This window comes from Oryzias melastigma, linkage group LG11 (assembly GCF_002922805.2).
Source record: "Oryzias melastigma strain HK-1 linkage group LG11, ASM292280v2, whole genome shotgun sequence".
NCBI classification, from domain to species: domain Eukaryota; kingdom Metazoa; phylum Chordata; class Actinopteri; order Beloniformes; family Adrianichthyidae; genus Oryzias; species Oryzias melastigma.
The window spans coordinates 14,374,905-14,399,540 of NC_050522.1; the positions used below are offsets into that span (position 1 = coordinate 14,374,905).

At 37.1% G+C, this 24,636-nt stretch overlaps 3 protein-coding genes across 5 annotated transcripts in view; 1 reads left to right on the forward strand and 2 right to left on the reverse strand.

The window, feature by feature from the left end:
- The window catches only part of si:dkey-240h12.4 (death-associated protein kinase 2), a 19,948-nt gene extending 8,769 nt beyond the window's left edge, over positions 1-11,179 (reverse strand). Inside the window, exons 1-3 of one of the 3 annotated variants that reach the window (XM_024260524.2) lie at positions 10,916-11,179; positions 1,810-1,967; positions 1,404-1,625 (exon numbers count right to left, since the gene is read on the reverse strand). In XM_024260524.2, the coding sequence (XP_024116292.1) occupies positions 1,404-1,625; positions 1,810-1,871 (284 nt within the window). In that variant the 5' untranslated portion in view covers positions 1,872-1,967; positions 10,916-11,179. Of the gene's footprint in view, positions 1-1,403; positions 1,626-1,809; positions 1,968-6,166; positions 6,366-10,849 lie in introns of those variants that run through there. The other 2 variants (XM_024260534.2, XM_024260542.2) reach the window with 2 other exon arrangements.
- Positions 11,180-14,738: 3,559 nt separating this feature from the next.
- Positions 14,739-18,974, reverse strand: ssr2 (signal sequence receptor, beta). The gene is made up of 6 exons (XM_024260733.2): positions 18,852-18,974; positions 17,399-17,559; positions 16,275-16,373; positions 16,046-16,154; positions 15,889-15,966; positions 14,739-15,107 (listed from the first exon to the last, which is right to left on the reverse strand). The coding sequence occupies exons 1-6, from the start codon at positions 18,852-18,854 to the stop codon at positions 14,997-14,999; spliced, it is 561 nt and encodes a 186-aa protein (XP_024116501.1). The 5' UTR covers positions 18,855-18,974; the 3' UTR covers positions 14,739-14,996.
- A 1,844-nt stretch (positions 18,975-20,818) lies between these two features.
- On the forward strand, positions 20,819-22,404 carry LOC112138144 (sclerostin domain-containing protein 1). Its single transcript, XM_024260722.2, has 2 exons — positions 20,819-21,217; positions 21,603-22,404. Exons 1-2 carry the CDS (start codon positions 21,022-21,024, stop codon positions 21,971-21,973), a joined length of 567 nt encoding a protein of 188 aa, XP_024116490.1. The 5' UTR covers positions 20,819-21,021; the 3' UTR covers positions 21,974-22,404.
- Positions 22,405-24,636: the final 2,232 nt, after the last annotated feature.

The following is a 24,636-nucleotide window of genomic DNA, read 5'->3' on the forward strand; positions in this document are numbered from 1 at the left end:
TCATATTACCCACTTCAAAACACTATTATAGTGCTTTGAATAAAGAGAAATTTTAAAGTATCTGTCCAGAATTCTGCCTAAAACACAGAGTTTTAAGAATATATATCAAAGCATTTAACAAAAAGACTCCAATGCAAACATGACTCAGCAGGTTCAGCAATGACCTGCACTCTGATTTGCTGTACTTTCTGCTAAAAACAATGTAAAAACTGTTATTGAATGTTAATTATTAATCAAATGTTATTTAATTCAATTTTAAGTAATTCTCTAAAAAAGATTTACTGGTTTACAAAAGCATCAACTTTAGAAAATTAATTAAAAACTAGCCAAATATTTGAAAATGTCAGCATTTATTAGATGTTTTCAAATGTTAGGTGGATGGAACTTCACTCAAAGAGTACAAACAAAATGGATGTGACTGTATAATAATCCCTCGCTATATTTAGGTCTACCAATTAGACATAATGTTTTCTATAAATTCTCCTTTATTAGCTGACAATAATAATTTATTTGTGAAAAGTCACATTTATGTATTTCCCGTTTTTGAGATTTTCCATGCATCTTGACCTATCCAATATGGCGTCCAACGTTGCGTATACAACAAGCTAGCGCAGCACCTCTAGCCTATATATATAAAACTCATTGGGGTCTACCTTTTGAGGTCTCGCTGCTTTATGGATTTTTTTTGTGCAAATTTGCTTCATTTTTTTAATAGTTCATTGTGTTCTGATTCTTGATTGGCTGCAGACGACTGTCAATCAATCTCTTCTGCACTTTTCCAGAATGTGTTCAGTTTGCAAAATTTGCATCATACTGGACTCATTTTCCTACAAAGGTTTGAACAAGAGAGAAAAGTATGAAAATGTTGATGTCTTTCTGAGAAAAGAGAGCAAAGTGTTCAACACTTCACAGATTTTGTCAACTGCGGGTTAATTTTAGAACGTAACTATTTGTAGTAGGAAATCAAAACATCAAAATGGTAAAATGAACAGAGGAAAATGAGTTTAGAAACATCAGTGTTGCTCATTGTTCCATAGAATGTTTTGGAATGATAACAAAACATGAATTTAAAGCTTAAGTTTATGGACACGTTCATTGCTCTTTTTAGAAAGGATTGACCTGTAAATCCTCAAGTAGAAACTTCTTTATTTCTCCTTTTCAAATCAAAAGGGATGTTTTGAGACAAAAGACACTCGGTGAGCTAATGACTAAACAAGGACGACCAAAACTAGTCTATGTGGGTCAGTGTACTACTAGATTGTTCTCACCCCATTGATCAAACTGTGCTAAAAGCAAACAATCCTCTGATGTTCATCCCCTCACTCACATTCATCAGGCTGCCAGTACAAACACCGATGCTCTCGGTTTTAGCTGGACATCGACACGCACACGTATAAACTCACAGCTCTAGAACCAGCACCACCTCTGATCGGCTCTCGAAAACGTCCTTGAGCATCACGATGTTGGGATGCTTCAGAGCCTGCAGGATCTCCACCTCGTGCTCCACGCTGGCTCTGTCCATCCCCAAGGGGCTGCAGCCTTTTCTCCGGATTTTCAGGAACTTTCCCGCCCAGCTGATTCCAGTCGACCTCTCGGAGACCCTTTTCACCTGACCAAAGTGGCCACTGAAAAGGAGACGGGTAAATTTAGATTTTTATCTTATGTCAGAAATCTGATTTAAAACTCTTGAAGCCCATAAAACTGGACTTAGCCAAATCTAAAAATGGTTAAGATTAATTTTATTCATAAAACAGTTCGTAAAAACAGTATTTTTGAAGAAGGCTTTCAACAAAACTGATATTTTTGTACCTTCCCAGAACTTCCCCGATCTCATAGAGGTCCTCCACGTTCTCAGCCTTGAAGACGGCCATGCTTCTCTCGCTTCTCCTCTTTGCTGCTGTTACTTCAGAGCTGGCTATTCAAACATGCGGTTCATGATCCTTCCAGTGGCAGCACCAAAACAGGACCTGCAAGTGAGCACCAGAAGTGACACGTCATTGCAGGAGGCCCTGTTGGAAATGAAGGAAACGGTAGATGAGTCTCCTCAGGACTTGTTCAACCACCTATAGAGTGAGGACACGGGGGGAGTTTCCTGGAAATGTGCTTTCACTCGTCTTCATTCCTTCCAGTTTAGTTTTACATTGACCAAGTGTTTGGTGGTTGTCAAACATGTACAGGGTCTAGAGGCTCGTCTTTAACTTTAAATCCATCGAACATGTAGTAATAGATTAATATGTTCTCCAAAAAGTCTAAAGAGAGTAAAGGAATCTCCTCATGATTAAGCATACCTTTTAGATCTCCTGCTATATTATTTTAATTTTCCCCTTGGGTTTACTTTAGTGCCCATGACCGGTTAACGATGTAATGTGACAAAAGGGATTTCTGGCAATAATAAAAATGGAAATCTTCTAACCCCAAAGACTTCAATCGAACTCCGGAAAGCCGGCTGCATTGGTGGCAGCAGTGGGATTTGGATCCCTTCACATTTCAATGACTTTGTTACTTTCTGAATTTTTATAGTTATGTATTTCTCTGGTTAGATTCAAGTGAGATTCAAACTGTGGACACAAAAAAAGGTATTTTGCACCATATTTTTCATAAGGCTCATTTTGTGTTTTGCTTAGTCCCATTTCATCCCTAATTTTTTTTATTTAATTTGTCATTTTGTGTTGAAACTAGATTTCTGGGTAGAAAAATGTAAAAGCGGGTAAGTAATAAAAATGGCGGTCTTCTAACCCCCAAAACGTGCGTCTCTGAGCCCCCTTATTTAACATCTGGCACTCAACCTAACCCGGGAACTATACTACATACACTCTCTTAAAAGGTAAAAAAAAACACTTACATTTTAGGATATAACCATTTGATCTGAAAACGCTTTTCTTGTCTTGTTTGTTTACATCAACCATAAAATTCAGTCTAAAATAGAGTCAGTTCTCTTTAACCTCTAAAATCTGGAGACAACTTAACTCTGAGTAAATGCATCAAACTAGCCAAAATTACTCAAAACAGAAAAATTAATCTAAAGAAAATAAGGAAGTTCAATCACTAACATTTCAGAGTCAGCCGCTCTGCCTCCAGAACCATGAAGGATCCTCAGGGTCAGTGAAGATCAGCTGACAGGGATCCTCACCATCCACACAATCTCAACAACAGGGTTGGATGTTTGTCCAGTTAATTTTCCAAAAACCTCTGACTACAGTGAGGTACAGCAAAGAGTCCTCGTCATTCTGGGACAAAACCCTTTCTGTGGATTCACTCAGCTGCATGTCTGTTCAGAGCACACATTATTTTTAGTATCCCTCCTCCTTCAAATCACAGATGTTCCCTCTTCCTTTACTTTACAGGTTCCATTGGAAACGCACCGCAGGCTCCACACGCCAATAAAATAAGCCTCTTCATGTTCCCACGCTACCATCACCATCACCGGGTGGATGTTTTTAAACGCCACAGAGATGAACAGATTTTATTTCCCTGCATCCCTTAATGACCCATCGAAACAGGAAGTGGTGACTCACGAATGATGATGGTTAACGTGCCCATTCTCACTTCAGTCACACTACACAGTAACTACACTGTTTAGAACATTTGTTTTCTGCACGTTTGTACCTGTCCGGCTGCATGTCCGTGACTCACACTAGATGACTGATCGCTAGTTGTAGAATGAAAGCCATCAGGAAAAGGATGCAGTCACGATGGGTTTGTTAAGGTAACGTCATGTAAAGACAAAAGGGACAGGATGACACAGCAAAAAAGAGTGAGGAAGAGAAAACAAATCACATCAACAAAACAACAATAGTTACATGACATTTAACCCATGTTACAGCTGGAGCTGTATTCTTTTTTTTCTTTTTTTAAGCCTTATTTACAAGTCAGAGTGGGCCCTCACTGTTTTTGTGGATCTTTGTGCATTTTTGTGATGATTGTTTCCATGTGTGGTTTACTGATTGGAGTGAATGGAGGAAGCAAAGAGTTTAGTGTTTGACTTCACTTCATCTTCTTTTTATTGGATTTAGATGTGCTTTGTTTGTTATTTTGGCCTTATAGTATGGAGACAAAAAAAAATATAACCCAGATTTGTGCGCGAGTAATTCTTGATTTGTAACTAATACAATACATTTTGTGCATAACTACTAAAATTACAAAAATTACAAAAAATATAATTTACACACACATAAATTAAAATTACAACAGCTTGAGACTAACTACAAATCTTTAAACATTAGAGAGAAATTGCTTATTATGTACACACAAAACTGCATTTACACACAAATCTTATGTGAGACTGATACGTTTTCTTATCAGCCACTTTGAACTTAGATTGTGAATAATATCTGACATTTTCTCTTTCTTAAACAGATATGACTGATAATAAATACAAAAAAGTTTCAAGCTGTTGTAGTTTTAAGTTGTGGATTTGTGAATTTTATCATTTTTGTAATTATGCACAAAATGTATGAGCTACAAATCAAGAATTACACATACACAAATCTAAACTTATGCACAAATCAAGAATTATTGCAAGCACAAATTGGAGTGATGCTATTTTCCCTCCATATTATAGGTTCACCCTGAAGCCTTTTTTATTCACCTCATCATTCATCTAAATATACTTTGTTACAGAACATTTTTCTTGTGTTTTCATGTCAACTAAAGGTCTGAGTAAAACTGCTTTAGGATGTGCTGCAAAAAAAAAAAATCCCTTAAACAAAAGCTTCTTGGTAGCACTTCTCAATAGTGCTGCCACAAGTGATTAGTTTAATAGTCGACTAATCACTGATTATTAGCCGACTAATCGGGTCATGCGCAAACTGGATGTAAAACACACATCTTAACCATCATTTGGTTTAAACTAACTAATAACTAGATATATAGCATTACCTTCTATAATGCTAGTGTGAATGATGTTAGCTGAATTTAGCCGCTGAAGATGTTAGTGCTGATAGCTGAAGATGCTGAAATTGATAGCTGAAAACGCTGAAGCTGAAAGCTGTCTAAAATATTAGCTAAATGCCAAATTAGACTAAAAAAACTGAAAAAAGAAAAAGAGCCTAAATTAGCAAAAATACTATGCAGCTGAAATATTAGCTAAACTCCAAATTAGCCTAAAAAACAAAACAAAAAAACTAAATTAGCCAAAATAGCTAACATGTAGCTGAAATAGCTCAAAATCCAAAACACCCCAAAAAACAAAAACAAAAAAAAATAGCTTAAATTAGCCAAAGTAGCTAGCGTGCAGTTGAAATATTAGCTAAACTCAAAAATAGCCTAAAAAACTAAAAAAAAAATTCCAAATTAGCCAAAATAGCTAGCATGTAGCTGAAATATGAGCTAAACTCAAAAATAGCCTAATAAACTAAAAAAGCCTAAATTACCCAAAATAGATAGCATGTAACTGAGATGTTAGCTAAGCTCCAAATTAGACTAAAAACTGAAAAGAAATCCTAAATTAGCCAAAACAGCTAGCATGTAGCTGAAATAGCTAAAATCCAAAACACTATAAAAAGCAAAAAAAAAAAGCCTAAATTAGCCGAAACAGCTAGCATGTAGCTGAGATATTAGCTAAAGCCAAAAATAGTCTAAAAAACAAAACAAAAAAAATCCCAAATTAGCCAAAATAGCTAGCATGTAGCTGAAATATTAGCTAAACTTAAAAACAGCCTAATAAACAAAAAAGCCTAAATTACCCAAAATCAGTAGCATGTAGCTGTGATATTAGCTAAACTCAAAATTAGGCTAAAAAAACTGAAAAAAAAAATCACAAGTTAGCCAAAACAGCTAGCGTGTAGCTGAAATATTAGCTAAACTTTAAACCAGCCTTAAAAACCTCAATAAATGCTAAAATAGTCCAAAAAAGCTAACAGAATGCCATTATAACTTTCAGCTTTACCACACTCTGACTCCATATAATATAAAGTAACGACTAATCGACTATTAAATTAGTCGTCGACTATTTTAATAGTCGATTAGTCGACTAATCGTGGAAGCCCTACTTCTCAATGACTTCTAGAGGAGGAGAGGAGAACATAAAAGACCCAAAACAAATTTAAAGGCGTGGAAATCCCCAAGTTCAAGAACAGGTCCAAGTTTAGTTCAATTTTTAATTAAATAACTAAAGTAAAGCTCTGGAACTTCGATCAAAGGAAACAAAGGCAGGAAGTTGACGCACCTGGAGTTGGTCACCCCGTGATGCTGATCAAGTCTGAGCTGAAGTAGAGCCGGAAAAAGCAAGAGTTATAAATAACATTACGCCTCATGTCCTCCCGGGCAGTGAAGAAAGTCGCCAAAGAACACAAGACAGAAAATATCCCGCTAAACTCCCAATAAGAACCCTCATCTACACCTCCAAAATACCCATCAGCCCTCCCTACTCCACCCACTTCAACTACACACCTTAAGCCTATATGAACGGTTACAGGTGAGCTGCACCTGTGCCAGAGGCCTGGGAGGACAGGAGGCGGAGCTTAATAACCTGGGACACAAAACACTTATAAAAACTACGTTTTACTAACATTCTTTAAAGTTAAACCGAACATAGAGCAAAACCTGCTTAAATCACAGTTTCCTCTCTAAAGCTGAAAAGTCTTAGACATTTTTGGGTTGAAAACCTGTTTGACAAACAAGCTTGAGCTTATTTAAATATTGTTTAAACATGTAACAAATGTCATCAGACTCACTAAGCTTTAAAGGTTAATTTAGTATTAATACACAATGCTTGTTTCAAATTCAAACCAAAACTTTTTGATATAATACTGAAAACACTTTTTTTGCTAAAAAAAATTAGAGAAAAACTGGATATTTCCAATAATAGTATTTCAGTTATCAATTTTTACATGTTTTTTTTATCTCTTCAAATATTTCACAGTGCTAGTTAATGTGAAAAGTAGCAAATACAGTCTATCCAAAGATGATAGAAACACAGCCAGAGAGTAACTACTAAGTCATCTTTATGCTTAGTCTGAATGTGTTTCAACAGACCAACGAGTTTCTGCTTCTTGCCCCAACACACCTTTCACTTTGTTTCGTATTAGGAAGTTGTCACAGAAAGGGGAAGATCGTGTTGTGCTCGTGATGTCATTCTCTCCCATGCAAACATGCGAGGCAGAATTAAAAAAAATTAAAAAACAGGCAATGGGAAGGTGGTGGTTATTGACACGTGTAGAGTACCCCTTGAGAGACGGTTGAGTTGTGAAAATGTAGAACTGTGGGAGCCTGTTCAGATCATTAAACATACGTAAGTGTTCTTGATACGGGTTCTGGGTTATGGAGTTGATGCTGCATTTGATCCACCATCATGAAAACAGAAATTTAAAAAAAAAGTTTTGAGTTCCTTGAACCTCACTCCAGGATCTAGATGATGTGTTTGTCCTGAAACTCAATTTCTGTGGTTTAGAGACAGTCCGCGCCAATCCATCCATTTTTCTAAACCTGTTTTGTCTCTTTCGGGGGTCACGGAGCCTAACTCGGCTACTAGTAGGCGAAGGCAGTCACTAATCTGTCACAGGGCCGCAATCACAGACATAAGGAAAATTTAGGGCGGGGGTGCCAAACTCAGTCGCACAAAGGGCCAGAATCCAAAACATACCTTAAGTCGCGGGCCAAACAGGATAAACATTTATTGAACACTTTAAAACGAATTTTTTCAACTTTAAAATTGTAACTTTTTAACATAATTATGAACTAGATATGTAGCATTACCTGCGATAATGCTAGCGTGAAAAAACTCTGAAGCTGATAGCCAGCTAAAATATTAGCTAAATGCCAAATTAGCCACAAAAAACAAGTAGCATGTAGCTGAAAATTATAACAAAACTTCAAAATATCCTAAAAAACTGAAAAAAAGCGTTAATTAGCCAAAACAGCTAGCATGTAGCTGAAATATTAGCTTAACTCCAAAATAGCCTAAAAAATCTTAGATAACAAAATTGATCAAAATGCCAATTTTTACAACTTTAAAACTGTAACTTTTTAACATAATTATGATCTAGATATATAGCATTACCTGCGATAATGCTAGTGTGAATGCTGTAAGCTGAATTTGGCTAGCTAATAGCTATAGCTATCAGCTAATAGCTATTAGCTATTAGCTGATAGCTATAGCTATTAGCTGATAGCTAAAAATGCTGAAGCGGATGGCCAACTAAAATATTAGTTAAATGCCAAATTAAAAAAAACAACAACAAAAAATAGGTTAGCCAAAACAGCTAGCTTGTAGCTGAAAAAATAACTAAACTTCAAAATATCCTAAAAAACTGAAAAAAGACTAAATTAGCCAAAACAGCTAGCATGTAAATATTAGCCTAACTCCAAAACAGTCTAAAAAACAAACAAAAAAAAAGCGTAAATTAGCCAAAATAACTAGCATGTAGCTGAAATATTAGCTTAACTCCAAAATAGCTTTAAACATCTTAGTAAATGCCAAAATCCTCCAAAAAGCAGGCAGAATGACAATTTTTACAACTTTAAAACCATAACTTTTTAACATAATTATGAAAAATAAAAGATAGGAATATTATTCCAGAATGAATCAACTTACAAGTTAGAAATAAACACAAGATAACATTGGGTTGTTAATAAAAATAAAATATCTGGAGGGCCGTAAAGAATTACCCAGCGGGCCTGATCCGGAAGTAAAGTAATTATCCCCTCTGCGAATGTTTACCAATGACCAATGTATTGGATCTCTTTTATTGTCTCCAATCTTTGCTACGTTACCCAGCCCCCTCCACACAAACACTCCCCTGCCCTTCCACAGCGATCCTCCAGTTCTTCCTCTCCACATATTCTTCTCTCCCAGTTCATGAACCAACCAGTTCTTCAAAAACTGGTTGATTATTGGCCTAAAAAAATTCAAACGTAGCAGCTCCGGGCCAGCGCTCGCCAGACTTAAAACTACATCCTGTGTTTAGCATCAACCGCAGACAGGAGCTTGATGTTGGTTTTCTGTGGTCGATCCCTCAGAATGATTACAGTTTTCACTGCAGTGTCCTTCACATCATCAAGTCTGTTTTCTGACACAAACATGTCTCAGTGGTATATCTTCATAGTTGTATCTTTTAGAATCCTAAAGTCGCTTCTCTGTAAAGCAAAAGGTAAAGTCAGCACCTCCACAGGTGTTATCTCACACCTGATGTGTTAGGTTTGGTGCTTTCTTGTATTTCAGCAAAACTCATCTACTTTAGGAATTCAGGACATCTTCATAACATTTTTGCCAGATTTTCATAATGTCCAGAAATAGGTTTTGAACAATGTTGAACATTTGTCAGAAAATTGAGGGATCATTCAAATTATTAGTTCATTTGAATTGGAGGCTTTAGGCTGTTGAAAACAATTTGAATACGCAATTTCACTTTTGTTTTTAGTTTCCTTAGGTTGCTTTTTTTCCCACAGATCTCCAGTGTTCATAAAGCAATTGATATGTTTTAGTCACTTTAAATCATCTTTTTTAAAGCAGTTAAATAAATTGACAACGTCACCAAAATCTATTTTGCTTAACATTATTTGCTCAATAAATGTAGTAGATTTTGGAATACACCATTACATGTTTGCATTGAGCAGCACACATGTTAAAGACACAACTCATGACAGACACCTTTGTTGGGAGGTATTCGTCACAACCATTGACTGTAAATTAGAACTGGACAGAGTCATTGTGATGTTACTTAACTACTTCCACGTTGTCACGATGAGGACGTCGTTAGTGGTTATTCTGACTAATATAATGACTGCTGTCAGTTTCTCAATAGAAGTCTATGGGATTTTGGCTTCTTGCAGCCAGTGGGTACTTCCTCTGTGGAACGCCACAACTCTGTCCAGTTGTCATATACAGTCGAAGACCATAAACTAATTGTCCTCAGATGTAAAAAGGACGCCACTGACGTTTGGAACCCTGTGATGTGATGTGTGCCCGAACACGGAAGTGATCCATACTTCAGGGTCAAACAGATTTGAAAGGATTTCGTGATATTTCAATGCATGATGCCAAAAGTGTGTCTAAACTTGGTGTCATGTCACATCTATGAGCTTCTGCATCGTTCTCGTATCTGCAGGGGAGTCTAGGTGGAACTCTGCAAATACACAGATCTCCTTTTTTAGTTTTGAAATTCTCCAGTTCCTCTGTGTTTATTGTTTGCTAAACGGGCCAAAGTCAGATTGAACTGATATTTGGAGTTTCAAAAGTCATTTTACTATGTCAGAGGCAACCAACCTTAAAAGGCAAATTAACTATTTTTTATTTTTTTGCATAGAACATAAATATTTCTACATGCATTTTGTTTATTGTGAATTTGATATTTCAAAAACAGAAATAAAATGTTTTAAAAGTCTGATCAAGAAATCGTAGATCTTATAAGGTGCTGGTTTGATTTGTAGAAATGTGAACAGGGGCCACACTTTGGACGTGCCTGTACTAATGCAGAGTGAGCTGGATGCTATAAATGCAGAGGATTCAGGTTTCCAGCTCCATGTGAAGTGACAGTTCCAACATTCCACTTTGTGCATGCTTTGGATGATTTACATGATTACTTCCTGCTCCAACACACCCAATAACAACAAACAAACACACAAACTTGACAGCAGTTTCCTGTAAGTTGAGATTCCAGCCCTGAAAATCAAAAGTTTGTTAACTAAAAGTTTCTTCTAGGAGCTGTGAGGAGCATCTGAAGATCCTCCTGCAGCATCTGCGCAGGAGAGCCCGACCTGAGCGCCGTCACGGACTATTTCTCCGTGTAGGAATACACAAACACAAAGGTGTTCTCTGACAATAAACATGCTACAAGTGTGTTAACCCCCCTATCCTTCCCACTGGGTGAGTTAACGGATGACACCACTCCCAGAGCCCGGGGTTCTTCACCGAAAAAAGCCGTAAAGAGCGACAGCGCCGCCGGGCTCCGCGCAGCTGGACGACTCGGACACTCACCGCGGATCCGTCAGCGCATCCTCCTCCTCTCCAGACTCCGCGGGGGTTCTCTGTGTGTTCAATTTGAATCCTTTTAATCCTTCTTTGAGTTGACGTTCGCTCCGCAACACGCGTGGACAGCTGCGTTCACCTGCGGAAGGCGGTGCAGGAATGCGGAAAACTGGCGTGCGCGCGGTTTGATGTCATGTCCGATCCGCGAGAGCGGCGCGTGAAGGGGCCGCGGAGGCGTTCGAGGTCCCCGCGGGAGAGTCGGGACTCCCGAAACTCTGCGGGAATGACGGGAACGCCCAACAGAAAACAATGAGGAAAAACACACAATTAAAGACGACAGTCACGACAAATAACACAAGAACAACATTAACATTACAGCACAAACACATCACTGACTCACTTGTGTGTCTTAAAAAACAGAAAATCACTAAAAAATAGTTTTTTTTATGAGTCCACACTGTAAAAAGTGAAACATTGTTTCATTTAACAAAAACTTCTGTAATTTATTACATTTTTTAATCAAATTAAATTTCCAAGTTGAGTAAACAATGAACTTAAATGTTTAATTTGATGAAAATTAATAATTAAAAATGTTAAAAGCCAACAGAACTTTTGTTAATTGGTATTTTTTCACTTTTTTCAGTGTATGTTGTTTCAGTGTAGTTATGTCCTTTATAATGAAAAACACATGAATAAATCGACCAAAAGGAATCTTGTTGTGCAACGAAACTGAATCCAGACTCATCGGTTTGAGCATAAAGTAACTCAATATGTGTTTATTTGCATCATTGACAGTTAAAACTGCAAGATTCTCGTTCAACTATTTGTTAAATGAGAATTTAGCAATGTAAGAAAAGCCAAATGTTTTATTTTACCTTTTTAAAGAGCATGTTGTGCTTGCTTTAAAAAAATCCACTCTTTTCTGGCACACGTCTTAGCATTCCTCCTCCTCGTCCACATGGATCTCTCCCAACTCCATCTGATTTCTCTCTCATGCTTTCAAGCAAAACAAAACCAAAACATTCTCTAATGGAGTTTAAAGATCCACAGGGAGACACGTTTAAACATATTAATGTGGGAGTAAATAAGAGTTTACAAAACTGAAACGAAGATGGAGCTTAATGGACTTTAGAAAAATTAATTAATTTAGTAAAGAAAAGAACACTAGTGTTTCAATTTTAGTTTACTTTCATCTCTAAAGTTTTGTGTGGTTTTTAAAACAACAACAACTTTAAGGTGATATTTTGTTTTCTTAAATTGAGTTCATTAAAAATTAAAATTTACAGAAACTAATACATTTAGGTGGAATACGTTCCTTCAGGACAGGATTTTATAAACATTTCAGTCTGTTTGAGGAATCACTTACAGGCACTTTACAGAATTAAAATGTAAATCACTTACAGGCACTTTACAGAATTAAAATGTAAAGAAAAATAAAAAGTACTACACTAAACAATCGATGTCTGCAGAGGGATGTTGCTGAATGCCATTTGATTGTGTTTACGTGTTTCCAAAAATCCTAATTTTTTGATAACATTTTTTAGCCAAATGTATTTGATGCAGTTAACTTTCCTAAAACCCAAAGAAACAAACTATGAATTCATAAAGTTACTGAAAAGTTAACACAAAACATGGATGCACATGCAGAGGAGAAAAAGATCATTATAAGAATAACAAATTCTTACACTGAATGTGAGCCTGTGTTAGCATAAAACAGTATTTTCATTTTTGACACAACAGAAACATTTTTGACATTTAAGTAAATTAATTATAGACTAATGCAATAGTTGTGAAACTGAACTACCGGTACTAAAAAAACAAAAGCTGTATTTCTCCATACAGGAAGTAAGATCCGTTATAAAGACATTTAATCAGCAGAATGTTCTGAACTTCAGCAAATCGAGATTCTACTTTTTCATTCAATCTCTTCTAAAGTGATTATGGATTTAGATGACGTATTTTCCGACAGTTTGAGCATCCAGCTTCCCGTGGTGATGCTGAGCTGTAACCATGGCAACCAGACACAGGAGACTTTTTCTAATCAATATATGTATCTGCACCTTATTAAAAGATTTAACAAACCTGTGAACATACCTTTAGTTTTTATGCTAATACAGAGATGGGCAACCTTTAACAGTAAAAGAGCCATTTGGGCTTATTTTCTACTGATCAACACCTAGAAGGAGCCATATAGTCTTACTGTAGCAATTAGGAAATTTGGATTTGCATTCATGGCCATCCTTTTTTATTTAAAAAAATACGAATTATGTCAATTTTTAACACAAAGCAAAGATATATTAAAAAAAACTAGGAATTTTTTAAAAAACGTTTTTACCTTTTACTTTTAGTAGAGGCCAAATTAGTGAAAAAGCTAGCTCGTTGCCAAATTACTAGCTGAACTCCATATTAGCATACAATTCCTCAGTAAATTAAATCAGACAAAAATGTTAGCATGTTGCTAAAATAAAAGCTAAAATCTAAATTAGCCAAAAAACTCAAGTAGATAACACATTAGCCAAAAATGTTAGCATATTGCTAAAATATTAGCTTAACTCCAAATTAGCATAAAACATTTAATTAGAGCCGAAATTAGCCACAAAAAAGCTAGTCCATTGCTCAAGTACTAGCTGGACTCCTAAATGACCTAAAATTCCTCAGTAAACTAAATTACTCAAAAAAGTCATCCAGGCTCTAGAATAGAAGCTAAATTCTAAATTATCCTCCCAAAAAACTTCAGTAGATAACAACTTAGCCAAAACATCTGCATGTTGCTAAATTATTAGCTAAACCTCAAATTATCAAAAAATTCTTCAGTAAATTAAATCAGTCAAAATTTTTTGCATGTTGCTAAAATAGAAGCTAAACTCTAAATTAGCCTAAAAACTCAAGTAGATAACAAATTAGCCAAAAATATTAGCATATTGCTAAAATATTAGCTTAACTCCAAGTTAGCATAAAACATTTAATTAGAGGCCAAATTAGCCACAAAAAAGCTACCTCATTTATCAATTACTAGCTGAACTCCTAAATGACCTAAAATTCCTCAGTAAATAAAAAAAACAACTTCAGGAGACAAGAAATTAGAAGAAAAAAATATGCATGTTGCTAAATTATTAGCTAAACCTTAAATTTGCAAAAAAATCATCAGTAGATTAAATTAGTCAAAAAATGTTAGTATGTTTCTAAAATAGAAGCTAAACTCTAATTTACCCTAAAAACCCCTGCAGATAACAAATTAGCCAAAAATGTTAGCATGTAGCTAAAATAATAGCCAATCTCCAAATTTTTGAAAACTACCATTTCATTTTTCTTCACCCAGAAAGCCACCAAGGGCAGATAAAAGAGCCACATGTGGGCCTGGAGCCGCAGGTTGCAGACCTCTGTGCTAACAGGAGGTGTTGTGGTAATGATGGATAGATAAAAGGACATTTTTAAAATAACCTGAAACACTTTTAATGCATTATAATAATTGTACAATCAGCTAAATTTTTCCTGATACAAATCCGGAAGAATCTTCACGTTTTTTCAAGGTTTTATCTATCCCTTAAAAAAAAAGAAAAAAAAATGATTTGTACTATTCCATTTATTGAAATGACCCCAATTTGATGTGTTTTACTTTCTGTCAGTGCATAGGTTTAACTAGCATTACAGTGCGGTCAGTGAACTCCTCATAGGCTTAAAAACGATCTCTGATGGCTTTAAGGTTTAACCACTTTTTTTCTACCTTTACTTTAGTTAGAATGTGTGGTTTCACACCCTATTTGAGAATCACTGGTAGACCCGGAAACGAGCTGCTGCACCCAGTCATTCAGAAACGCCACAGACGCACACATTTAGAAATAAAGAGTGATGTTTTATTAAAGAAACAGCTGGTTAGAAACCTGAACTTGTGCAGACAAACGCATATCCGGGCAGCTGTTACAGAAATCACATTAATCAGTCTGCAAGCATGGAGCCAAAACCTCCTGAAGCTCCTCCCCCTCCACACTCCTGGTCCCATCAGTCTCAGTGTGGATCAAGGTGCTGCAGAGGCTCCTCCCCCTCGTAAGCCCTTTACCAAACCTTAACCCCCCCCCCCAGAGTGGACGTCTCAGATCTTCTTGGTCTTTGAACTGTCATATTTCCTTTTGCTGGAGTACCAGAGAAGCAGAGGGATGCCGATGGAGGGAAGAGTCATGACACCGAAGGCGGCCCAATCCAACTGGAGAGAGAGAGAGGAGGGCGGGGTCAAAGGACAAAATAAACCTCTATGAATCCTTACGAACTCAAAGCAGTCAAATGAGAGATTCTTCTTTATCAGCATGGTACTATTCTCTTGTTTTCTGCTCAAAAATGTGCTTTTTATGAAGGTAAAACCCTCGTTATAAACCGTCTCCACATCTGAGGCGTTAAAGACTCAAGTTCTTTGAAAATCTATTTGATTCATCCGGTTAAGAAGCAGAACATCACAAAATCAAAGATAGGGAGACAGCGAGACGAGAGACAACGCGTCTGAAAACACATCTTTTATATTTTCACGTGAAAAAACGTATTCTTAAAACTTGAGTTTTTGTTTGCAACTTGGGAAATTTTGATTTCAAAACTGTGACATTTACTGAGTTTTTGTTTGTCTTCGAGGCAAAAAAATAAATAAATAAAAAGGCAACATGGATTAGTGCTCTTTAAGCAAGATTTGAGAAACGTTTCCAAATTCTGACCCGAACCAAGAAAAAAAGAAAAAAAAAAACTGCAGTTCCTCTAAACACCACTAGAGGCTGGTTTCAAAAGGAAGATCAAATTTATCCTTAAAACTCATCCATACTCCAATTTCTGCAGCTTTTTAAAAAAAGTTTATTTCTTTATCAATCATAAGAACTCATTTAACCCTTTAATATTGGAGCTCCAGTGTTTATGTTCTTTGATTTACTGCAAGTTAAAAAATTTAAGCATACGTTAACTTAGATGGAAGCCATCAAGCTTTCCAATGCTGCTCCTGTACTCACGTAATGTGGAGAGAAGCGCCGGTCAAACTCCCTCTGAGCTAGGATGCCCCCCTGGCCGGGCGCACTGGTGTAGCCCACCTTAAAAAATAAAAAACGTGTGAGTGCCGCCTTAAAACACTGAAGCAGGCACAAATCCATGATGCGGCGCTGCTCTTACCACAACCTGACCCCCTTCTTGAGCCAGGTAGCTGACTGAAGCCGACGTGAAGTTGAAGTATCCGGCTTTCAGGGGCCGCAGCACTACGGTGTGAGACACGTTACTGGCTCTGAGGTACACGGTTAATCCAACAACGTGGGAGGAGAAAATGTTCTCTGAATTATTACATGAATTGTTTAGCTGTACAACATGCTCTCTGATTCTCTTAAGTTTTTTGTTTCAAGGATACGGAGCGATCCTGTCCCATTTGACATTCAGCATTCCTGAGACGATCCCAAAATCTTCAGGGGGGAAAGAATCATCCGACAGCTCCACCTCCAGAGCAGCACTGTGGAGACGAAACAGACAACAATGTCATGCAGGTTCACGTTCTTAAAGAGTTCAAGGAAAAAAAAAATCTGAATACATAATGTCCACTTAGCGTTCAAAGTCTGAAACTGTTTTTGCTCTAAAAAATTTTTTTCTTTTTAAACAAGACAATGTTATCTTCAGACTAAAATAGAGGGTTAGCTTTAGATTTATCCTATTTGAGCATCACTTAATACTTTCTGGAATTTAATCTACACACAGCTGCACTTTTTATACATTTTTGTCTTTAAATATCTAATTGAGAAACTATTTTTGATCTCAACAATTTAAAAACTTTGCAAAACAGTGTAATCATATGTCTATAATACTCTGAAGAAGGGCTGCCACGATTAGTCGACCAATCAACTATTAAAATAGTCGACGACTAATTTAATAGACAATTGGTCATTACTTTATATTATATGGAGTCAGAGTGTAGTAAAGATAAAATGTATAATGGCATTCTGTTAGCTTGTTGGATTGTTTTGGTATTTATTAAGGTTTTTAGGCTATTTTGAAGTGTAGTTAATATTTCTGCTACATGCTAGCTATTTTGGCTAATTTAGGCTTTTTTCTCCATGTTTTAGGCTAATTTGGCATTTAACTAATATTTTAGCCAGCTTTCAGCTTCAGCGTTTTCAGATATTAACTTCAGTGTTTTTAGTCATCAATTTCAGCATCTTCAGCTATCAGCACTAACATCTTCAGTGGCCAAATTCAGCTTCCAGCATTCACACTAGCGTTATCACGGGTAATGCTATAAATCAAGTTTTTAGTTAGTTTAAAGCTAATGATGGTTAAGATGTGTGCTTTACATCCAGTTTGCGCATGACCTGATTAGTCGACTAATCTGAAAAAATAATTGGTGATTAGTCGACTATTAAAATAACTGTTTGTGGCAGCATTAATCTGAAGTCAGATTTTAAATTTTAGTAGCGATGTTAAATTTTTTTCCTAAAGAATAGGTTTGTACATGGCAGTGATCCTGAAGAAAGTGATCCTGACCTGGAGCCCACGTTGTAGAGGTTGTATTGCAGGGTGAGGTCCCTGCCCTCCACAGCGTAGCGGTTCAGCAGGGACTTGGAGGCCAGTAGACGGGCCCCTTCCTCTCCGAATCCCAGCAGGAACAGAGAGAGAAACACGCAGAAGCGCAGCATCATGGCCATCTGGAGAGAAATCAGATGTCTTACATCGTATTGTGTTAAAGGTCATGCACATCAGATTCCCCACAGATCCTACTGTCGGTCTACGATTATTATTCAAATTAAATTTTCTTCAAAACATATTTTCTGAAATATTATCTCAAATTCATTCAGTGTTTGTTTGTTTGTGTTGCCCTCACACGTTCACATTCTTGCTTACACAAATACTGTCAGCTTAAACTGTTTTTGTGCTTTTGGGATGATTAAATCTTTGAAACTCCATTAACTCTTATAATTTCCAAAATGTTCAGCTCTTTTGGGAACTTGGTGACTAGTACATCTTTTAAACTGTTCAGCTAATTTCTGCCTTGTCAGAAAATGTCATTAAAATCTTAAAAATCACCTCCTCAGAAAGTCAAATCTGCTAAATGTCAGGAAGGAATTTAACTTTTGAACAACTCAGTTTATTTCTTACATATTTGGGACATTTTTAACGTAACAATTGACTGTGCATAGGGAGAAAACGTCAAATAGACATGCTGCTTGATCATCATTTATATTCTATAAGAAACATTTACAGTAAGATGTAGAATTATAAACTCTGAAAGTATAGAAACATGCAGTTTAACTTGCAGTTATAAAACGATACTTGCTGTTTAAGACACAAAAACCATAATGATTGTTGCCCATCATTTCCAGATTCCTGTAGAAGTTTTATTTATTTATTTATGTCCAAGAAGGACTTTTATTTTAAGGGAAAGTCTTTTGTTTTGAAAGAGACACAAATAACAAACAGATAAACAGCTGATTATTTTAACTTCTAGTCAAATTTTGACTTTATCATTGAAATTCGTGTCCTTATACTTCCCAATGATCAAAGTAAATGCAAGTAGCCACCAAACTAAACAAAAACAAATGAGAATTTGTGTTCTATATGGAGCTAAAACCCTCTGGTTTCGATGATTTACAACATATTTACATGACAAACATGTTTTCATTGTAAAACTTTACTGTGAAATCAACACGACCGGAGCACGTTTCTAGATAGACAACTATTATAATAATTCATCCATTTATAAAGTATAATTAAGCAAAGAATTACTGTACAAAGTGTAGTTTATCGCCCCAACAGGGATTTAATGAACCGCTGACGTGGACTAGCCAAATCCAGCCTGCCTTCAACAAAAAGGCCAAAAACTCGCGCCTGACTCAAAGTATGACATTAATATTTGTTCTAAATTCTGTGGCAGCTAAATAAAAGTTAACAGACATTACTAGAACAGACTACAACCACAAAAAAGGTGACGGGAACTCACCATTGACTGTATCCTCAAAGTACAGACACAGAAGGACCAGATCTGCGCATGCTCAGTGTACTAAAGACGAAACGTACATGACGTGTACCTAGGAGCGGAGGAGGACCTGCACCTACAGCGCCCTCTGCTGGATAGGAGGGGAACAGCTACGGATTTGATGCTGCTAGACTCAAGTTTTTAGATTCCAAATTTGAAGTCTAAGGTTGTATTTTATGAAAGGATAATTGGTGCAATGAATACATTTAGGGGTATTTCAGAAACAAAAGACTGGTAAGTAAAAAGAGGAATACAGGAGTACAGAGAGGCGCAGCACCAACAAAGGCCATATGAGGATACAAAAAGATCCGTACAAAAAAAAACTTTGGGTTTTTTTTTTTTATTGGAAAATGCTAAAATATTAAAACATTTTAAACCTTTATTTTTTAATTGTTCTTTGCTATTTATTTGTTGATGTTTTTTTCAATAGAGCTGTGGTAATAAAATAATTTCCATTTCTGGGATTAAGAAAGTTCTATTCAGAATGTCAGGCCTTATTTGGAATGGAAGATTGGTACCAAGAACTGTGTTTTGTGAAATGTCGCTACATGACATACAGTATTTAAAAAAGGAGGGCGGGGGAGGGGGGGGGGTGTATTAGCTGAAGCAACACCTTTTGCTTTGTTTTGTAGTTAGTTACTGTTAAATCTGATCTCCTGCTTCCTTGAATCCAACATTTTCTGAAGTAGAGCGGGTCAATAATAAAAAATAATAATTCTGTACTTTAGTTCTTTCCTTAGTTGATCCCACGGAGTCTAAAAACCCAAACTGTTGTTGGTAAGACAGAATGACACTTTAAATGTTAAGTATCAGAAATATTCTGCCTTCTATTACATTATTTCTCCACTAGGTGGAGCCACCTCTCTACTATTTGTTTTTCATTTAGTGTAATTCAAATATTTCAAATATTATTGGAATTATACACTTACTTATACATAATCTTATTAGTTTTTATTAGTATTTTCACATGTCAGACTGTGCAGTGAACTCCGAAACAGAATCTGTTTATCTTCTTAATAGATTTTTGAAGTTTAAAGGCTCTGGAGACAAACCAAATTATACATCTTTTTTAAATATAAACCTTACTTCACATGAAGACTTATTAAAGCAAACTTAAGTTACCTTTTTAGGCACAAAACGCCTTTTCTACATTCTATTGTACTCTTTTTCTATCATTATGGTTCAGTTTTTGTGTATTTATTTTTATTATTATAGGTCAGTAAGAAGAAATGTTTCTTTTTAGTGAAAACCCTAAAGATAGATTTCTTAAAATATTCTAACAATAAAACACAACCCAAAAAAATTGACATAAACCTACAACATAATATTGGAACTACTACAAGTATGGTGGTTCTATTTATTCAGTGACAGGAAGCTCAGTAGGATATCATCTTAAATTGAAATAATTTACTGTTGAAGTGATGTTCTTTCACTCAACATAAGGCCATCTTTACTGGAGTCCTCTTGTGACTCAATTTGACACATAATCATAATTTGTGCTGATTTCTTATATAGTGTGTGTGTGCACAATATGCTCAAGTGTGAGTGTGCTCCTGCAGTGAGTAGATACCCTCAGGGAGTGTGAGAGTTAGACTCACAGCCTGGCTTTGTGCCACGGTGTGGTCTTGACGTAAACTACTATCAAATCTCCAAAAAATGAAAAGAAAAATCTTTACTTACTATTATTGGACGCTTAGGAGAATTATAACAAGAAGCTTTCAATGTAATCTGTTGGTAATTGGTATAAACCATTTTTATAGAACACTTAAGACAAAATCTGACCTTAAAATGACTTGAAACAGAAGAATAATAAACAATTAAATCCAACTGAATCTTATAGACAGACAGATTCCAATACAACATTTTAGTTTTAGATGCTCCATGCAGGCAAAGGGGGAAAAAACTCCACAAAATTAAGAGTACAGACAATATAAATTTTCCTTTTCCTTATCTGAGATCCAAACTTAACTTTACTGCAGAGTTCTGTTATTCCATCACAAACCAGCACCTGAAAGCAGCATCACCTGTCCCAGGTTGAGTCCCTCAGGCCCCGCCCCCTGCTCACCTACACGGTATTTAAGACTCTTCTATAAATGAATGGCTCCAGGTGGGACTCCCTCCGCCGCACGTTGCTATGGTTCGCGTCGCCACGGCTCTCCAGCTGCTCGTGCTGCTCGTGCGCTTGCGCGGGAGCGCCTCGGTTTTTCCCAATAACGCGACCGACTCCACGAACCCCCTGACCGTCCATGACCCGCAGGAGCCGACGGATGCTGAGGACGCGAACCGGCCGAGGAGCGGCGGAAGGCGGCTCGTGCAGGCCGTGCCAAACGGTCAGTGTGCGTAAAGGCGCACAGGTCCTCTGTGGATCAGATGGCGCACCGCAAATATTTTTATTTTATTTTATTTTATTTTATTTTATTTTATTTTATTTTATTTTATTTTATTTTATTTTATTTTATTTTATTCAATAACCAGAGAGAAAGCTGCACCTGCGCGTCTGCAGCGCAGACATCTGCTGGAACAGCAGCTGCAGATGTTGCAGATGTTGGACCCACTTCTGTTCAGCAGCTATAGACATTATCTATATGGATTTGAAGCAAACAAACCATATTTGTTCCAATTTGCTTCAGATTCCTGATGCGTAAATTCAGTGGAACCAGAGTGAAACATCCTGGTTTTTCATTCTATCTTTGTAACAGAATTCTCTTCTCTCAGGTCCGGAGCAACATCAAGTGAGCTGCAGGGAGCTGAGGTCCACAAAGTACATTTCTGATGGACAGTGCACCAGCGCCAACCCCATCAAAGAGCTGGTGTGCGCCGGGGAGTGTCTGCCGACCCACCTGCTCCCAAACTGGATCGCTGGCAGCAGCCACAACGGGAGATCCTGGAGCCGCCGAGACGCGCAGGAATGGCGCTGCGTCACCGACCGGACCAGAACCCAGAGGGTCCGGCTGGAGTGTCAGGACGGCACCTCCAGGACCTACAAAATAGCTGTGGTCACCTCCTGCAAGTGCAAGCGCTACAGCAGACAGCAGAACGACTCCGGACGAACAGAGGTCGCTGCTCGGAGTGGAAAAAGGCCGTGAGGTTCCAGCTGAGAGGCCACGTGATACCAGAACCAATAGAACTCTCTCTCTCTTACAGATGTTTGTTCAGAGGACCTTCAGGCTGAACCCAGATCTCTCTGACTCTTAAAACTTGATGATGAACCTCTTTGAAAAGTTGGATCATATTGAGCATATTTTGTATAAAACATGTAATTTGGGGGTAAAAGGGTTAAAATTACTGACCTGAATGGAGGTGAAGAAGTTTGTGACGTCATTTAGAACAATAGGAACATAAAAGCCATCACAAAAATCGATTTATGTAGATTTGTAAATATTTTTTGAGTTCCAGGTAGTTTGTTTTAGAATGCCATTTTTCCCCTTATTCACTACCTACATGCTAATATCTGTTGATGATGTGTAATTTATGCATATATCTTCCTGTAAACCTCTAAAATAATAAAGATTTTGAAAACAACTACATTTATTTCTCAGCACTTTACAGCTTTATCTAAAGGAGCAACAGAAGTGCATTGGTTTTGTCTCCACGTTTTAGTTACCCAGACACCCCAGCGGTGGAAAAATCCCACCTCTTATGTTGTGCAGCATCCGTGCAAAAATCTAGAGGGAAAAAAAGTGTATAAGTGCTTCTTGTGATCTCTCATAGTCAAAAACGTAAGTCGTGAGGTGAATAAAAAGCAACAATATTTGTGTTACATATCAACCAATACAAGAAACCCACTAAAAGCTGGAAAAACAAAATAATTTTACTGACGTTGTTATGCTGTGGTAGTTTTGAAAATTACATGATGCTGACTAAAACTTACAATTATAACAAATTTCTTTTGTTCCAAACTCCTGTTTAGTTGCTGACAGCCAGCGTGTAAAGCTACAGAGTATCATTGCAGCATCGTGTGTCGCAGAGATGCAGCACCGCCTCCAATTCTCTTGTGACACCGCCTCTGGAAGTGGATCTGAGACGGGACAAAACAATTTATGGAGCGCAGATCAGAAAGGGAATGGGAGGCATCATCATGGATTCAAATCCTTCAGTGCTGGAAAGATCCCGCTGTTTAAACCAGCATATGATCTCGAGGAAGACTGGGAAAAATGAAACCAAAATACAACTCTTTGGTGTAAAAAAAACATGTTTGGAGAGCTCAAAATGCATCTCAAAAACAGCATTTGTGAAGCACGGAGGTGGAAGCATCATGCTTTGAGGCAGCTTTTCTCCAAAATGTAATAAAGGATGAATGGTGACGTGTATGATAAGATTTTCGGCGAAATCTTCTTTTTATTAGTGGGAGCGTTGAGGATGAAACGCGGCTGGATCTTCCAACTTTACAATAATCCCAAACACATCAACCCAGAAGTGGCAACATAAAAAGTATTTCAAAGTTCTGGAGTGGTCAAGCCAGTTTTTAGACCTCAATCCAGTAGAAAATTTGTGGAGGCCATGGGAAGTCTGTTGTAAAGCAACAGTCCCAAAACATGTCCGCTCTTGAGAAGATCTGCAAGGAAGAATGGAAGAAAATAGCACCAGCAGTGTTCACAAATGTAAACATTTAACCTCTGGCACTGTTACAAGATTACAAAGTATTAAAATGAACTTTAGTTACTGAACAAATACCTATTTATGTACCAAAATGCAAATAAATATTATTTAAAATCAGACAACAGGATTTCTGGGATTCTTTTTTGTTGTTGTTATTTTGTTTCTAGTTGAGAGTCTTCAACTGAATTCCTTCACTACTCACTTTATACTGCACGGTATCGTGCCTTCACCACTTTGAAGTGCTGTCTGAAACTATAATTCCAAATCCAGAAATTTCCCTAAAGTCTATGCGATAAACTAGAGTTCGATGCTCACTACATTAGCGAATATAGACCACAATGCAATGCAATTCCCCCCTAACCCCTAACTACTAAAAAACTATATAGTCCTGAATTTTAAAGATGCTGACTACTTTTCTTTCGTTTCTTCTTAAATAAAAAAACGGATATGACGTCATCGATTTCACGAAGTGAAAATCGAATAAAAACGAACATTTCACGACGTTTATTTTTGACTCCACTGTGTTCTGATGGTGAAAATGTGGATGGTTTATTCAAATATTGCACTTAAACACATTTTTTTTGTTGGAAATTGTTCAATGCATTGTGGTCTATTTTCGCTAATCTGGTGACCAACGATTAACGCTAGATTTTCGCAAAGACTTATGGGAAATTTCAAGTGCACTTGATTTTGGAATTTGGAGAGCACTAAAAATGGCGAATGCACTATATAGTGATTAGGGGGGAATTCAGACACGACCATAGAGAAATGCTGCCTTCATGTGCTGTTGGAATAATTGGAAAAAGGACTGTCAGACTCATAAAAACACACATAAACGTAAAAAAAGACAATTCTTCCAAGATTACAGAAACGCAGATTGACTTTCTGTACCAAAACAAAGGTTCATGTATTTATTAGTGCGTCAGCTATGGTCAATAGTGTATACTGTACATGTGTAGCGTTTTTCTACCTTCCTCAAAGACCCATTCACTGTGGCTCTGCTGCCAAACACTGACTCTAACCTTCCACCAGAGGTAATGTGAGGTTCACTGTCTTGCCCAAAGACACTGCAACACATGGGCGGGCAAAGGAGGAATCAAACCCACAACCTTCTGATCAGGAGTCAACCACCCTACCGCCATCCACAGCC